The sequence below is a fragment of the Boleophthalmus pectinirostris genome, unplaced genomic scaffold, assembly GCF_026225935.1.
Source record: "Boleophthalmus pectinirostris isolate CB_2022bp ecotype Guang Dong unplaced genomic scaffold, ASM2622593v1 HiC_scaffold_16, whole genome shotgun sequence".
NCBI classification, from domain to species: domain Eukaryota; kingdom Metazoa; phylum Chordata; class Actinopteri; order Gobiiformes; family Gobiidae; genus Boleophthalmus; species Boleophthalmus pectinirostris.
Window position 1 is genome coordinate 34,174,609 of NW_026571095.1, and position 17,550 is coordinate 34,192,158.

The 17,550-nt window shown below is 43.1% G+C and overlaps 1 protein-coding gene across 1 annotated transcript; it reads right to left on the bottom strand.

Moving 5' to 3' along the window:
* Positions 1-1,233: 1,233 nt before the first annotated feature.
* Positions 1,234-2,106, bottom strand: LOC129408255 (salivary glue protein Sgs-3-like). The gene has a single exon (XM_055151396.1). It carries the CDS (start codon positions 2,104-2,106, stop codon positions 1,234-1,236), a length of 873 nt encoding a protein of 290 aa, XP_055007371.1.
* Positions 2,107-17,550: the final 15,444 nt, after the last annotated feature.

Below are 17,550 nucleotides of genomic sequence, written 5' to 3' on the forward strand. Positions count from 1 at the left end.
ACTATTGCCCTGCAAAGCTGTGGAAGATGTGAAATCTGTGCATTAAAAGTTTACACCCTTGGTGGTGTGACGGTGGGTCTGGTGGTGTGACGGTGGGTCTGGTGGTGTGACGGTGGGTCTGGTGGGTCTGGTGGTGTGACGGTGGGTCCGGTGGTGTGACGGTTGGTCCGGTGGTGTGACGGTGGGTCTGGTGGTGTGATGGGTCTGGTTTTGTGACGGTGGCTCCGGTGGTGTGACGGTGGCTCCGGTGGTGTGACGGTGGGTCCGGTGGTGTGACGGTGGGTCTGGTGGTGTGACGGTGGGTCTGGTGGTGTGATGGGTCTGGTGGTGTGACGGTGGTCTGGTGGTGTGACGGTGGTGGTGTGACGGTGGGTCTGGTGGTGTGACGGTGGGTCTGGTGGTGTGACGGTGGGTCTGGGGTGGTGTGACGGTGGGTCTGGTGGTGTGATGGTCTGGTGGTGTGATGGGTCTGGTGGTGTGATGGTTGGTCTGGTGGTGTGACGGTGGGTCTGGTGGGGTGTGACGGTGGGTCCTGGTGGTGTGACGGTGGGTCCGGTGGTGTGACTGGTGGTGGGTCTGGTGGTGTGATGGGTCTGGTGGTGTGACGGTGTGGTCTGGTGGTGTGACGGTGGGTGGTCTGGTGGTGTGACGGTGGGTCTGGTGGTGTGACGGTGGGTCTGGTGGTGTGATGGGTCTGGTGGTGTGATGGTTGGTCTGGTGGTGTGATGGGTCTGGTGGTGTGACGTGGGTCGGTGGTCTGGTGGTGTGAGGTGGTCTGGTGGTGTGTGGGTCTGGTGGTGTGACGGTGGGTCTGGTGGTGTGACGGTGGGTCTGGTGGTGTGACGGTGGGTCTGGTGGTGTGACGGTGGGTCTGGTGGTGTGACGGTGTGGGTCTGGTGGTGTGACGGTGGGTCTGGTGGTGTGATGTGGTGTCTGGTGGTGTGTGGTGGGTCTGGTGGGTGACGGTGGTCTGGTGGTGGTGTGACGGTGGGTCTGGTGGTGTGATGGTGGGTCTGGTGGTGTGATGGTGGGTCTGGTGGTGTGACGGTGGGTCTGGTGGTGTGATGGGTCTGGTGGTGTGACGGTGGGTCTGGTGGTGTGATGGGTCTGGTGGTGTGACGGTGGGTCTGGTGGTGTGATGGGTCTGGTGGTGTGACGGTGGGTCTGGTGGTGTGACGGTGGCTCCGGTGGTGTGACGGTGTTGTGAGTCTAGTGGTGTGATGATGGCTCCAGTCATGTGAGAGTTGGTCTGGTGGCGTGCTGGTGAGTCTGGTGGATCTGGTGGTCTGGTGGGTCTGGTGGGTCTGGTGGCGTGACGGTGGGTCTGGTCATATGATGGTTGGTCTGGTTGTGTGAGGGTGGTTCTGGTGGTGTGACAGTGGCTCTGGTGTTGTTAGGGTGGCTCTGGTGGTGTGGTGCTGGGTCTGGTTGCATGATGGTGGATTTGGTGGTATGAGGGTTGGTCCAGTCCAGATGGTGGATGCGGTTGTGTGATGGTGGGACCGGTGATGTGAGGGTTGGTCTTGTGGTATGAAGGTTGGTCTGTTGACGTGATGGTGGTTCTGGTGACGTGATGGTGGTTCTGCTGACGTGATGGTGGTTCTGCTGACGTGATGGTGGTTCTGTTGACGTGATGGTGGTTCTGGTGACGTGATGGTGGTTCTGCTGACGTGATGGTGGTTCTGCTGACGTGATGGTGGTTCTGTTGACGTGATGGTGGTTCTGTTGACGTGATGGTGGTTCTGCTGACGTGATGGTGGTTCTGCTGACGTGATGGTGGTTCTGTTGACGTGATGGCGTTGTGAGTCCAGTGGTGCTATGACGGGAGCGGTTGTGTGATGGTGGCTCCTGTGGTGTGATGGCGGTTCCGGTGGTGGGTCTGGTGTTGTGACGGTGTTGTGAGTCCAGTGGTGTGCTAGTGGTTGCGGTTGTGTGACAGTGGGTCCGGTGGTATGATGGTTTTGTGAGTCTGGTTGTGTGACGGTGGTTCTGGTTATTGTGACGGTGTTGTGAGTCCAGTGTTACGACGGCGGACGCGGTTGTATGTCCTGTGCACGTGGGTGCGGTGCGGGCCTCGCAGCTGTCTCTCACTGATGGCAGATCCATCCGCGCCGCACTGATCCGTGATGGAGGCGCCTCAGGACAGCAGCAGGAGAACGGGAGCGCTCGGTTTTATGGAGCACAACTGTTGAAATGCAGCAGCACCGAGGCACCGTCCTTTTACAGCAGCATGTGCACAGCGCCGCCTTCTGCTCCCATCGCCCCCGGGCCACCACAACCACCCCGTCCCACAACCACACCGACCAGGACGCTCTCAATGAGGACCGATTGTGCTCGTGTCTGCTGTGCATTTGGTTACACTTATCCAAACGACTTAATAAAATAATCAAATCCACTGACTTCTGTGCCTATGGATATGGAGAACAACTGATTTTTTTTTTCATTTGTACTAGAATAACTATATAGGCAAGGCAAGTTTATTTATCAAAACATCATAAAATTAAGATTGAAATGAAAAAAGAGAGAGAGAGACATTAATTACCGTTTTGAGGCTGGATTTAAACAGCGTCAAAGTAGAGTCTGTCTCACATGTTCAGACTGTTCCAAGTTTTAGCTGCGTGAACCTGAAACTCTGACTCCCAGAGAACAAAGTAAGTACAGAGGACTGGGCGTATACAGGCGTCTTGTAAATATTGAAAAAAAAAACAACTCTCCCACCTTAGAACTTATTTTATGAATTGTGTAAACTTGTATTTTGGAGGCCACTATGGGGAAAAAAATGCTCTTTTTCTTCTATTGCCCTGCAAAGCTGTGAAATCTAAAAGCAAAGTTGCAAGTCAGATTTCCTATGAGACCTAAACTGGCTTCAAGAAGAAGAGTAAAAAAAAAAAAAAATCCACAACTTTTTAAATAAAACTAAAATTAAACTTGCACTTCTCTAACTTTTAGATATTTCCAATTTCCAGAAATACATAAAATCACATGTCAGTGTCCCACACACAGACACAAAAAATTTACATTAGGGAATAAACACGGGGGAAAAAAAAACCATCTACCCTCCAACTGGGACATGGCACAAATCCTGTCACCATAATCACTATATCCACTTATCTTTTAGTGTTTTGTAGCTGGTATAGATGCATTTTAGGGTCAGCATTTGTCTGGGGACATTTTTCTTTTACTACAGGGGGACATTTGTTATTTTTCTGTTCTATGACAAGATTTGAACTGCAGAGGACTGAATACATAGAACTTCTATGACTCATTATAGAAACAAACTTAACTGCAAATGTATTTAATGCAGCTATTTACTTCTTGCATCTCATGTTTTAACAATAGTTCACTTATTTCATTAGTTAATTTACTGACTATATTTCTTTAGCAGTATATTGCACTTCAAAATGTGTAGTGACAGGCCTACGTGGCACAAGTGGGATGTTTCATTGTTTGCTTTTAGTGTCTTTTGTGTGTGTTTCACTATTATTGTTTTTAAAAAGAGTTTGAGGAAATGTCTGATATTTCATGGTGATGTTTGATAATTTTTTTTTTTTGGTTGTTTTTTTTATGCACAGCGATAATGTTAAATTTTTAATGTATTCATAAGGTGGAGGCTTTAATATACGCCCTTTTGGGTTTTTTGCCTCTTCTGGCACCTACTACTGGAACAGTCTGAACATGTGAGACAGACTCTTCTGTGACGCTGTTTAAATCCAGACTCAAAACATTTCTGTTTAACTGTGCAAATAACTGAAAGGTTTTCATTCCGCACTCTTCTCTCCAATTTATGTCTCTCTTTTTAAATTTTAATCTTCATGATTATTTATGTTTTGATTTGTTTTTATTATGATTTTAATGTATTTCTTATTCTGTAAAGCACTTTGAATTAGTTTGTGTACGAATTGTGCTGTACAAATAAACTTGCCTTGCCTTGCCTACTTTTTTATCTCGTATGTGTGTTTTTTTTATTGTTATATGTGCAAAATAAATAAACAAATAAATAAAATATTGTTTCCTGGACACCCCTTATCACGTGAGACAGATGCTCCAATCTGAGAGTAGCTGCAGTCTGCACAGTTCCTGTTTGAATAAAAGGCGGCAGAGACAGGACAGGGGCAGGACCACGGGCCACAGCAGTGATGGACAGATGGGGCGTGTGGGAGGGAAGAGGAGGGGCCCAGGAGGCATCCAGCCTAAGTCTGGAGCAAGAATTCTAGGAAAAGGGCAGAGGTCGGGCAGCTGGAGGACCAGTGGAGACCCAGTGGCAGTTCCTGTAAGTGTCCCTGCTGAGGGTAAAGACACTTAACCCACCTCGCCCCCAGTGTCTGTGTACACTGGTGTATGAGTGTGTGTGTGAATGGGTGACTGGTTCATTGTTGTAAAGTGCTTTGAGCGCCTTGAAGGTGGAAAGCACTGTATAAAAATGTGACCATTTACCATTTAAAGGCAGGAAATACAGGCTTTTCTACACCAAATATGGCAGAAGACACTCCAGAGGAAACATTTTGAGAGAATGCTCCTTGTCATAGCCGACGGAAACAATCGAACAGAGAGTGGAGAGGATAAGAAGAGGCTTTCTTTTGTGTCTCAGACTTCACCTGGCACCACCTGGAGGCAGCTGTGATGCTACAGGACACAAAGGACACAAGGAAGGGACCATTTTGCCATAAGGACTGTTCCTCAATATCAATGTCATATATCACAATCTCTCACTCAAATTTGGTTTACAGTTCAATTTCATTTCAACCACAACACAACCCCATCTTCAACTTCTCCAGAGCCACGTACCTCCTCTGACAGGTGCACTGGTCAGACGTGGGTTCACACTGTGTTGTTTGCATTCTCACCTTACCTGTGGACCGGTGCAGGTCTGGACAGTGCAGGACATTGTGGTTGATCTGGAGTCTCATTATGAGGCTGTCAGACAGTGTCAGTAACACAAACTCGGCTCTTGGTAAATGAGTTCATGCACAGGGCTCTGACAGCTCACAAGTACACCGCCTGTCCTCATTAGGTGGCCTCAGAATACAGCCACCAGCTCCTCTCCACCACCTCCACCTGTCTGCCCTGAGTTTGTATTCTCTCTGTTGGTTTTGTGTGTCAGAGCTTTTTCTTGAGCTGGTTTTAGTGGGATTTAGATCAAGGCACACAGCAAAAGAAGGATTCAGGATTCTCTTGAGATGATTTTCCATCAAAGTTCATTTATAAAGCCCTTTGCAAACTAAATAAATAAGTAAGTCAAGCCCTTCCACCACCATCGTGCCTCCACAACTGCCAGAACCCACAGAACCAACTTCTCCATGATGAGAGTCTTGCCCCCGGTGAATCTCCTTCAGATGAGTGTGATTGACGGGGACACGCAGAATAACAGTGACCTTCTGCAGAATCAATGAGCAAAGCCCTAAACTCTGCTCATCTGAGGTGTGAGAAATGTCATCTTGATCAAAATGATGAGTGAGCCATGAGCTTCTGAGTTTCACATGTCACGGAAATAAACTAATCTGATTGGACGGCTGTTTGAGGGGCGCTGTTCATTTGTGCTGAAGATGTTGAACTTTGTGCCAGTTTCACTTCCATGTGGACAGGCCCAGTGTTTACAGAGACACTGACCATAAACCAGGTGAGCACATGTGCGGCGTCCTCTCGTACAGTGGCATGTGTACTGTCTCACGGTGGACGCCTTCAATCATCTCCAGAGCATGTGAGGTCTGCGGCCTGTGAAAGTGAGTCATTAACACTTCAGCGCTGATTAGATGAAGGCTGCCTGTGGACATGTTCACATCCTGAAGCTCAGTGTCACTGGTGTCACAGCTAATCCACACAGACCGTTCTCCCACCACAGCCACGCTCACTCTGAGGGCGTCTGTCACTGTGACGTGGACATGGGGGAAACACCGGCTCATTTCTGTCCGGCCTTATCTCCACTCAGCAGAGAGCTGTTGCCACTGGCGCAGGTAAAACAAAGACACGCTTTTTAATTAAGAAAAGAAATTGTGCAAACATAAGTGTTTGTTCCCAACACTTATTTGTCAGGAGCAAGAGCTCCATAAAGATTAATGAGTGATGTGGCTCATGAAATGTCCGGCAGGTGAACGGTGCGCGGTGTAATCGCTCCTGTCACGGCGATAGACTCCAGCACCTCTGCACTGTGTTCTGTGTTATTAAGCAGCAGATAAGACTAATGTCAGAGTGTTCTGAGGCCGGGCTCTGGGAGGCAGCTCACAATCCAATTATTATTCAGTCATTCTGTTTTTCTCTCATATGAATAAACATGGAAAACAATTAATGTGATTAAACAAGACACAATGCTTCTCGCGGCGCTCTAATCTCTCACAGACGCAGATTGTTATTTTAAATTTGATTAACTTTAGACCACAATAGTGACGAAAGCTGTGAATGAGGAGAGAAAGGAGCGGGTGTGCGATCGGTGCACTCTGTCATTTCTATTTGTCAGTGTTTTTAATGGACAGATCTACAGCCCGTCCTCTCACTAAAAACATGAGGTATGGAAACAGTAGAAGATTTTAGAGTAAGAAATCAGACTATTTTTTATCTTTATTTAGCACTGATTATAAGTTTAACATTGTTTATGTTCAGAGAAATTCATATCAAAAAACATTTTTATTTGTTTTCAATCAAATTAAATACAAAATTGTGATTGATCAATATGAGGATGCATAAATCACTTAAAATACAACTTTATTGAAGCCAGTATTACATAATGTGTTCACTTTAATAATGAGTTTGCTGTGGAAACTATTCATTTTAAAAGTCCTGTATCTGATTTTTCTCATGTATTTGAGCAACACGTGTCTGACCCGAGTACAAGTATAAAGTATAAGCAGATCTGGAGGTCGAAATACGTCCACTGTGAGCTGACTGTATCTAATTATAAAGTGTTTCATTGTCCAATACAGTGGTCCCTCGTTTATCGCAGGGGTTATGTTCTAGAAATAACCCTCGATAGGTGAAATCCGCAAAGTTGTCAACTTTATATTTTACAATTATTATATCTGTTTTAAGTCTGTAAAACCCCTCACCACACACTTTATACACTTTTTACATTCTTCTTAAAACTTATTACTGCTGTCGTCCTTTTGTTATTTTCCTCCTTCTTTATGTAACAAACCGAAGACTAATTCATTCCGTAATGGAGCCCGACAGCACAGAGTCCTGCACGGGTCTATTTTTGGAGACCCACATCCGCCCATTAACCCAAGATTATATCAAATTTATGCACTTTTACGCCATGGATTGCACCAAGACTAAACCAGGACTAACCCAGGACTGATTCCAGGACTGAAAGAGGTGGACTAAACCAGAACTGAACTAGGACTAAAACAGGACTAAACCAGAACTGAAACAGGACTCGCTGTTGGGACGGACTCACAGGTGACCACGTGAGAAAGAACCGATGGAAAGCTCCACACCTCTGGTTTCTCTCTCTTAAATCCCTGACCTGGTTTAGCCCTGACCCACCCGTGTGTAATTACTACTGCCTGTAATACGCAATACACGTCCATACAATGTAAAAAAATTTTAAAAAAGCATTCAAAATTACACAGAAACAATGAGCGAATCACAAAATGCTTGTTAACGTTGGTTTTATTGTTACCGTAAACTCCACTCAGCTTTTGTAAACTCATCATGGTGAATAATTTGCATATTTAGATCACCAAGTTATATGTTGTTCTGAAATAATATATCACTGGAAACAACTTAAATTGTGTTAAATTAGACACATTAAATAAAGACGATTTAACGTGTTTTCCATGTAAATCTCAATTTGGGCCCAGTCAAGCAGAAGTAAACAACAAGGCCAAAAATTCAAGTTAATGCATCTGATATAAAAATGTATTGAACAGATACATATGTGCTCTAGTTTATGAAACTGTTGACCTTTTTTCTGTACCATTTTTGGTTCTAAAGTTCCATACGTTTTAAACAGACCATGTATGAAACATGGAACAAAAATTATTTCCCAAATTTCAAAGACCTGCAAAATCATGTAAATAAATGGATGTATTTCATCATATCTTGTGTTATTCCATCTTTGAACTGTTGATGAAGGTACATGATTTTTCTAAAAAAAAAAAAAATGTATTTAAAATGATAAAAATTTGCTTGGAAGGACTGACATATTTTATAGAAATAGTTTCCTTTCATTTTGAAGTAATATTAAAGTATTCGGAAGAAAAAAGTGACAAATTATGTAAAATCCTGCACCTTCTACTTGTTTGCACAATTTTCCCTTCGTTACTTTTCCCTCCGTTACCATGACCTTTCTTAATAAAAAATCTCATGAGTCAAAAAGTAAGAGGTTTTTCAACCTAATCTTGTACCATATGGTAGAAAACTATATGAAGCAAATATTCAAACCAGTTTGTTAAGGATATGTAAGTGAGAACCAAGAGTTATCACTGTTTGGATTTATTGCCCAAAAAGTGCTGCATATTTCATTCCCTCCGTTACCGACATGAGTTTTTTTGGGGTTTTTTTTGTCAACAACTTGAAAGAATATCACAGGTTTAACTTTACCCTGTTGGAGTGTAACTCTTTCCTACATTCTGATATTTTACTTATTTCAATAGTCCCTCTAGTTTCTGTATAAGAGACATTTGAATGTCAAAAATCTGCCCCTGTTTCCCTCCGTTACCACTTGACCAGACCCATTTGTAATTATTTCCATGTAAACTCCAAGGAGAATATTTTAATTCCAAACTACTTAATCCAGAACAGTTCATTCTGAATTAAAAAAGATCATGTAAACGTGGCCAATGTGACTTTAAGCAAGACGTTTCACTCACTCACAAGACCGGCGTCATAGATTATGGTTCAGAACGAGGAAGCGTTTGACGTTCCAGTGAGATGTTTAATGTCTCCTCGTGGTTTTAGTGAGAGAGCTCTGGTGGACCTCATGACGGTCGTGTGAAGTTCAGCATTTACAGGTCATTGGCTCCGAGCGCCGTGGAGTGTGAGGAGTCGAGTCAGCGCGTCCGCGGGGCACGATCGTACAGGCTTTTAGCAAAACAAACTGGGATTTTTAACATCCATTTTCTCCGTGACTCTGTGCCGAGATTAAACGGGTCGCTGAGATAAAATGTTCCTTCGATAGCGCTGAGCCTTTTAGTCCTCCTTAGAAGAATCAGTAGGTGCCGGAGTGTTGCCCCGGGGCGCTCAGGGGCCTCGCTCAGGGGCCAGTGGACAGGGTCGTGTGATGGAGGGAGAGCTGATAGGATGTGACCGGGCCTCAGCTGGACACTGGCTCTCACACACAGCGGCTCGGGTCACAAACACACACTTTAGATCATTACAACACAGTAACAGTTGTAAACAGTCTGGTTATAGGGTTTTTCAGGTCCAGTTATATTCCTGTGGAGAAATATTCTAATCTAATTTAATCTTACAGCAACAGAGGAGCACAAAATCTAATCAAAATCAAAGAATCAATCTGTATTTTTCGGACTATAAGTCGCACCAGCCAAAAAATGCGTAATGAAGAAGAAAAAAACATATAAGTCGCACTTTTTGGGGGAAATGTGTTTTACAAAATCAGAGACCAGGAACTGACATTTCATCTTAAAAGTCAAGTTGTAGTAAAAACAATAGAAGAGAGAACAACAGACTGTTAACGTCACATATGAACAGTTCTTCAGATAAACTATAACATAAACAACAGAACAGAACAAGTTTAACAAACTCTCCATCTCACTCCAAATCACTAAATCCATTCAATTCTTCATCCTCAGTGTCACTTCTGAACAACTCCACGACCTCCAGAAGTAAAAGGAGCACCGCTTCCTCAGCATCAGTTCCAGTTAGAATTATTTTCCATTTTTCTGAATCCCGACAGGATGGTTTCGGTGTCACTGAAGTCCAGACTTTGTCCATCCATCCAGTGACTTCAGGAAAGTTTCATGGTGCATCCTCCCGGTGTCACAAGTTTCTCTCTCACTCCAAACTTTCTTTCTGCTGCTCAATTATTGTTTTCAGCTGCAGATTTCACGACTCTGCAAAATCTGATTTTATCTTTGGGGGCATTTGTGTTCAGTCTTCTCAGTCGTCTTTATAAGTTTGTTTAAATGTTAAAGGTTGTATGGAGGATTTTTTTTGTTTCAAATTGTCAATGATAGATTATAGAGATGCAGTAGCCTTGTAATTATGATGACCAAAAAAAAGAGAATAAAAATTCATCAACTCTGGACGTGGTGGGGCTAAACATTTGCCAATAGATAACGACACTGCCTCGTTATCTGTGAGCTGACAGGCTGTCAATCAAACTCCCTACGTTTCTAGTGTAACTGACTTGCCTGTGCGCCGCCGTTACGTGGTTTACATACGCCTGTCACGCAGTCCACAGACGCACAGACGCTGTTTACTCCACCAACGCAACAGTTCTTAGCGGCTTTTTTTGACCTATATCTTCCTCTCAGTTCGCACAAAGTTTGTTGCAATGGCGACAAGAATCCAGGAGCAGTTCGCCGCAAAAAAAAGTCAGTTTTTGAGGTCGCTGAAAGAAGAAGACAAGGGGAAAAGCAGCGAAGCCAAACTAAGGTGATTCTTGAAGATTCATTCCAGCGATGGCGCGACTGAAGCAGACGAAGGGTCTAAAGACTGACGCATTGGTCGCCAAATTACTCCTGGACAGGAAACTTCTGCTTATTATGAAAACGTACTTTATTTCCAAGAGCGAGACAAACGTTTTTCAGGACACAAATGTGATATCCTATGTCTGAAAACGTAATTTTCAATGCAAAGAAAGAGTCCACTTGCTGCTGCGTGTTGTAGTAGTAGCTTCATTCGCACTGAATCTCCGTGCAACCTTCTCTGCACCCTTTCCTGCTCCTCTCCTCGCTCCCTGCTCCGCTCTTCTCCCTGCTCCTCACTTCTTTTCCGCACACAAAATGTCCGCGCACCCCCTCCCCCTGCTCCTCACTTCTCCGTCTTGCCTAACCAACACTGTAGTTAGTTGTTTACAAGTCATGTGCAGCGGCTGTAAACAAACCTGTTTCTGGCGTAAGGAGGAGGAGGGAGGAGGCGTTTCTACGTAGGAGCTGTAGGGGAGGGGGGGTGGTTTCACGCATGCGCAACATTTGAAAAAGGACAAACAGTCGCTGGATTTCTCGTTCCTTGGAAAATCCTCTATACAACCTTTAAATTGTTCAGTGGTGCAGAAGTAATGGTGCGATCGACTGACATGATACAGACAGGACAGAGGCTCTTTCTGCAGGAGACATGCGCAGTAGAGCCAAGTGACAGTGGTACAGGAGGAACAGGAGCAGCAGATACTCACACACAAGACTAGAGCCTCTCCACGCTTCAGTGTGAACAGTTTAATATATAATGCCGGGCGTACACTGTGCGATATTTTCGGTCATGTCACTCAGCCTCATCTTAAACTGTACGACCAAATCACAGGGTTTAAAAGTTCACAGCTCATGAATCATGTTCTCACACTCTACGAACGGTAGCTCGGATACGACCTGCCTGCGCACACTGTACATTCACATAACGACCGGAGGTGTTGTTCCAGAAGTAGAAAACCACAAAGAAGAAAACCACGGAATTAGAAAACCACAGATGTGCGGAGACGCAATGCTGATCCAGGCAAAAAACAGACGTGCTGCTTTGGCAATTTGTGCTATTCTCTGCGCAGACAAGCCCAAAAAGAAGAGGTGACGAATATGGTCAAAGAAATGTCTGCGTAGACGTGGGCAGACGTGGGCAGATGTGGGCAGATGTGGACAGATGTGGGCAGATGTGGGCAGTACAGGTTGTCAGTCCTTCAGAGAGAACTGGAGGAAAGTAGCATCAACTTTTTCACCAAACTTGTGTTCTGTGTTGCTCGATTAGCTGCGCCTCCATGTCCTGTGTCCAAAACACTCGCCGGGTCTGATGTATTTTTCATTTGTTATTATTATTATAATATATTTTTTTATTTATTTTTAACTCTAGCGTTTATTTTTGCTATTGCTATTATTATTTATATATTTTAATTTAATTTTTTATTTTTTTTTGTTGTTCTTTGTTTTGTTTTGCTTTTCTTGGGGTTATTTTTTGGAAAAAAATTGCATAAATATGATGTTTGGTGTATATACTCTGTAATGTGCTATCGAAATTTATAAATAAAATTGTAAAAAAAAACAACAACAAAAAAACACTCGCCAGCGCCATCGTCCTCCACAACCTCATATCCTGCTTCTGCTTCTGTGTCTGCACATGCTCAGTCTGACAGATTCTGCCAAACTGACTCATGGAACGACTTCAACAGAGCGAATCTCTCACTAAAGGTGACTGAGTTTCAAACAAGTTTGATTTTCTTGCGGCCTACGAATGCCGATCGGGAGCTGGTCGTGAGGTATTAATCTGTTCTCTTTACCCCATGTTTACTGCACGAAGCACGACACACGATGAAGCCAAAACTCAGCCCGGTCGCACGAGTGAAACATCGGCTCAAAAAGGGTCAAAAATCACACAGTGTGCACCCGGCTTAAGTCGCACCGTAGTATAAGTCACAGGAAGCTACTAAACCATAAAAAAAGTACAACTCATAGTCTAACCCTAACCCTAAACCCAATACAAGTCCCTGTGTTTGGATGGATTTTTGTGTACTGAGAGAAAATTATTAGAGAAAAACATTTACCACACATGAAAAATAACCAGGGCTGGGCTCGGTTTGTACTTGGACGGGAAACCGCTGGGAACATCGGGTGCCAAAGTGCAACTGTGGCAACAATCAGAGACTGACCGATCCAGCTGCGGACCGAGACTGAACATTTTTACTTAATTCCCTTCAACGAAAAATTCAAAAAACAGATAAAAATGGATCCAAATGTGTCATGTAGCTGTTATTTACCTTTCAAGTAAGTACAGAACAGCTTTGTGTAAATGTAAATCAAGTTAATCGTCATAGCTGAAGTATAATGACGAACTTCTAAACCTGAATAAAATAACAACGCTCGCTCTGGTGTTTGATTCTGAACATGCGAAATTGAGAAATAAATACATTCATTAGAGATGCAGAATTGATGTGTTTGTATCAGGCGTAATTCCGAGCAGTAAATGTATCTGTGTTTATCGCTTTATCCAAATGATGAGCCGCTTATTTTTAGCCAGAGAACATCACGTCTGCTTTGTCTTGGATTATTAGACTCCGCACGCCCGTCGTCTACAAGAGAAATGTTGTTTTTAAGAGGTTTTCTACGTATGCAAAATCAAGCGCTCTCTGATTTTATGGACAGGCCTCAGTTTTGGTTTTTTTTTTAGCCACATTTTAGTTCTTTTCCTTCACGTTTACTCATTTGTGCACGTTTGAGTAATCTTTAATCGCTCAAACCACGTGACCTGATGTTGATGCTGCCATATTGGAGGTCAAACTATCCATCTGGACAAACATGTAGTATTTGTGTGCGATAAAATTTGAATTGAATAACAATGGTTTTGACCTGTGTTGGTGTTGGATGTTCTGGCCGGAGTCAATCTGCTAAAGAAGGAGGTCGTAGTATCTTTCTAGCATCAGACAGACGTGGAGAGCGGACATTAAAAGAGAGGGATGGAGCCCGCTGAGTAGAATCGTCTGTGCAGTCAACGTTTAATTTCTGGTGCGGGACTGTTCTCACTTTCGCCGGCATGGAACCCCCACCCCCACCCCGGCCCTCTATTTCCACCGTCCCGGGTCGCTCCGGCTCTGATTTCCCTGGCTGTTATCAGAAACGGATGTGATGTTTGGTGATCAACAAAGATCTCACGCATCCTGCTACAAAATTTATCTGCTTCTTACGCTGTGTAGCTTTTCACTTCTTGGTTGGTGTAGGACGATGTTGAATAAATTAAGTAGTTGTAAATATCTGGATACTAAAGACTGGACACAGAGCGAGTGTTGATTAGACTGACAAAGCTCCAATTAGATTGGGATTTGTTCCACAACCACCTGTGGACACCAGCCGACACCTGTGGACCCCAGCTCACGCCTCAGTCAGTTTGATCTATTGAACAGAATGTGGTAGTGCGCTCTGGATCACCACTGGACCACTGCTGGACCTCCACTGGGACCCCTACAGGACCCTCACTGGACCCTCACTGGACCCTCACTGGACCTCCACTGGACCCCTGCTGGACCATACCTGGAGCTCCACTCATCTACCTGCTGGACCTCTGCTGGACCCTCGCTCTCTGGCCTAGTGGACTTGAGCTCATGTGGAACATGATCCGTCAAATGCCAAATGGTGGAATATTACAGCCAATGGAACAGCACTGTTATGCCGATAAGCAGGAGGAGGTCCTCCTCTGGGCCAATTAAGAGTCAGGTTTGTGAAAATGCAAGCCCACTCGCAGTAAAGACATTTTGCTCTTATCAGATGATGACAGGAAATGGATCCTTTTCATCATGTGTTTAGGTGCAACAGCAGAGTCCTGCTGACACTGACACAAACACTAATGACACGAGTGTGGGTACAGGCCGGGGTATAGATCAGTTTTGGACGTAAGCGAACACAGAACAAAAGAAACACTTGCAGCGTTCGCAGTGATAACTTGTGTTAGCTTTGTTAGAGCGCTGAGGTGAGACCGCAGCCAAAATAAATATTTACTATAATAAAACAGTTGATGAGAAGCACTAGGCTGAAGACGCTGGCAACAGACGTGTTTGTTCAGTGTAATAAAAATGCTTTTATTTTATTTATAAAAATACATTTATGATGCTTTCAAGCTTGACTCTGTGTAATGAGTCTACAGAATCTAACCTCATGAGAGAATTTATTTCTATGTACCTGAACAACATGAAGGTTCCTCCTCTGTGAGAACAGTTCCAAAGAGTCTCTCATTGTTATTATAATGTGCATCTCATTTCTTTCCCCTCACCTTAAAAGTTGTAAGTCTTTACAGCATTACATGATAACGCCGTACACACACTACCAGTCAAAAGGTTATTTTCATTTATTTTCATTTCACTTTGAGGCACTGAAGCCATCAAATCTATGCATGACACATGTGAGTGTAGCAAACAAAAAATAAACTGAACATATCTTAGAACAGGTTGTAGATTGTTAAACCATAAGTCCTTGTTTGGACAGTAAATAATAAATTCATGGCTTCCATTATGGAACATTATCAATAAGTGCACTGGACTCAAACTCAGCCCTGTCAATTCCACCTGACAAAAAATATACAATTAAAACTCAAAATTGCTTTTTAAACTGTGACTGTAACTTCTGGGACATTGAAAAATGTTTAAAAACAACATGAGATCGTCACTTGTCAAAATTAGGAGCAGATAAAACAAAATATGTAAATTTGTCTCTGTTTTTAGTTGGAGAAATCCATTCGTCCTGTGCCAATCTGGCGCCCATGTGCCCCCCCCCATGTGCCAATTGGTATCAACAGATTTTGTCAGAATAAATAATTTATTGAGAAAAAAGCTTATTTTGACACACAAAGGCAGTCAATAAAACATTTTCATGCACTGGTTTTGTGTAAATGAATTTAATAAATTCCTTCTCAAATTTTCATAATTTCCATTTTTATGCTGGTAAAAACGGGCTCATGGTGGAATCAGAGAACCTCAAACTGTGGTAATTATTATTTATTTGACTAGTTTAGCCAAAACAGTTTAGTCTAGGGAAGCAAATTTTAATGGAAAAACAGCAAAGGGGAAACTTTTATTGAAATTGTAATAACATTTTTCACCAATTTTTTTCTGCACCTTTTACTTCTAGATTGATGATAATTAGACCATGGATCTATAATAATAACAGGATAAGACATCCCCCCGTGTCACGTCTCGAGACCGACTAGTGGCCGCTCCAGGTACTGCAGCCCAGGGGAGCTTGGGCCCAGAAAGAATTCTCCCAGAGAAGCACAATGCATTTTGGGAGTTCAAACTGCCCGTGTCCTGACAGGGCATCATCAACTTTCACAGAGGTCGAATTTTGTAGGATTCTTTTCAGTTCAACATTTTTAAATCCGCAAAGCTCCTAAAAGTTAGTTTTGTAAGATTTACCAATGCCCCGTTCTGAGCCGCTCTCGCGCAGCTCTCGCTCTGATTGGTCCAAATGCTCCACGCCGCGTATGTCACAGACGTCACACGGGCAGGAGGAGCTCGCCCGTATTGAGGAAGTAAACTGTTTTTGGTCTCATGTGCCAATGAGCACAGGCCACTGAAAACAATACAGCACCATCTTGGATTCATCTTCCAGATTTTATAGTAGTTCTGTGAATTACAGAGTTACAGATAGGCTGTAGAGACATTATTATTTAAAATGTTGTTATTATTTTTAGTGCTGTCATGCGATAAAAAAAAAATAGAGATTAATTAATTATGATCTGTAATTAATTAATCTAATTAATCTCATTTTAATCTCACCTAAAAATTGCTCAGAAAAGCCTTCAATTTTCATTTAAATTCATTATTACATTATTGTGGCAGATCAAAAGATTTAAAAAAGTGACTTTATAAAGTCATTTATTGTTTAACAAATCTCTCCAAATTGGCTGTTGAGCCCAAGTCTCCATGAATAAGAAACTGTTTGCTGTAAAGTAGCAAAGACGAGGAAATCTGAACATAATAACTTTTGTCTACTTAAAGACAATAAAAAGTCCAGTCTTTCCTTAACCATATTAAAAATATTATTGATAGAGAAATGCTTTATATATGAAGATCACTGGTTTTAGTCCTGGTTTAGACCTGGTTTAGACCTGCTTTAGTCCTACTTTAGTCCTAGTTTAGTCCTAGTTTAGTCCTGGAATGGATTAATCCTGGTTTTAGTCCTGGTTTAGACCTGGTTTAGTCCTGGTTTTAGTCTTGGTGTTAGTTCTGGTTTAGAGGCGCACAGCGTACGCGAGAAAACACAGTCCACACGCGGCTCACGGGAGCACGTCGGTGTCCGCGCAGTAACTACGGAAGGAAACGTGGTCCGCGCGTTCTCAGGTTAATGACGATGACGTTTGTGTGTGTTTGTGTGTGTTTTGTGTGTGTTTGTGTGTGTGTGTGTTTGTGTGTGTTTGTGTGCGTGTCCCCTCATGTGGCAGGTCACTATAGGACAGTAGTGCAGACATCATGAGCCTATGCAGGTTGTTTTCAGGCGATATCATATTTGTTATTTTCTTTTATATTTCACGTCGGGAGAATAATTTCCAAGACACGAATGTGTTTTTACCTGTGCACTGCTGCCTCTGTTCTACTGGCTCTTCCACCTCGTCCATTGTGCGACTGACGCCGCCAACGTGAACATGACGTTTACATCGCTCTTACTGCGCGCGTTTTGTGTGGGTTTCCAGCAATGAGTGGAATTACCAAAATAAAAAAATGTATAAATGTGTTTTGTGTGTGTGTATAAAAACAGGTTTTATAATAAAGCAACTCACATACAGAAACACTAAAGTTAGAGATTAAAAGTGAGATTAACGCGATTAAAAATCATAACGCGCTAAATATGACTGTAATTAATTAATCGCAATTAACGCGATAATTTGACACCCCTAATTATTTAATATTTTGCTTGTTCTGGATTCAGTGTTTAAGCAAAACTATTATTAATCATTTATTTTAATAAGAAA

Bases quoted from the DNA above. Each gene is read 5' to 3' on its own strand.
- LOC129408255 (XM_055151396.1), bottom strand. From the start codon at position 2,106: ATGGATCTGCCATCAGTGAGAGACAGCTGCGAGGCCCGCACCGCACCC.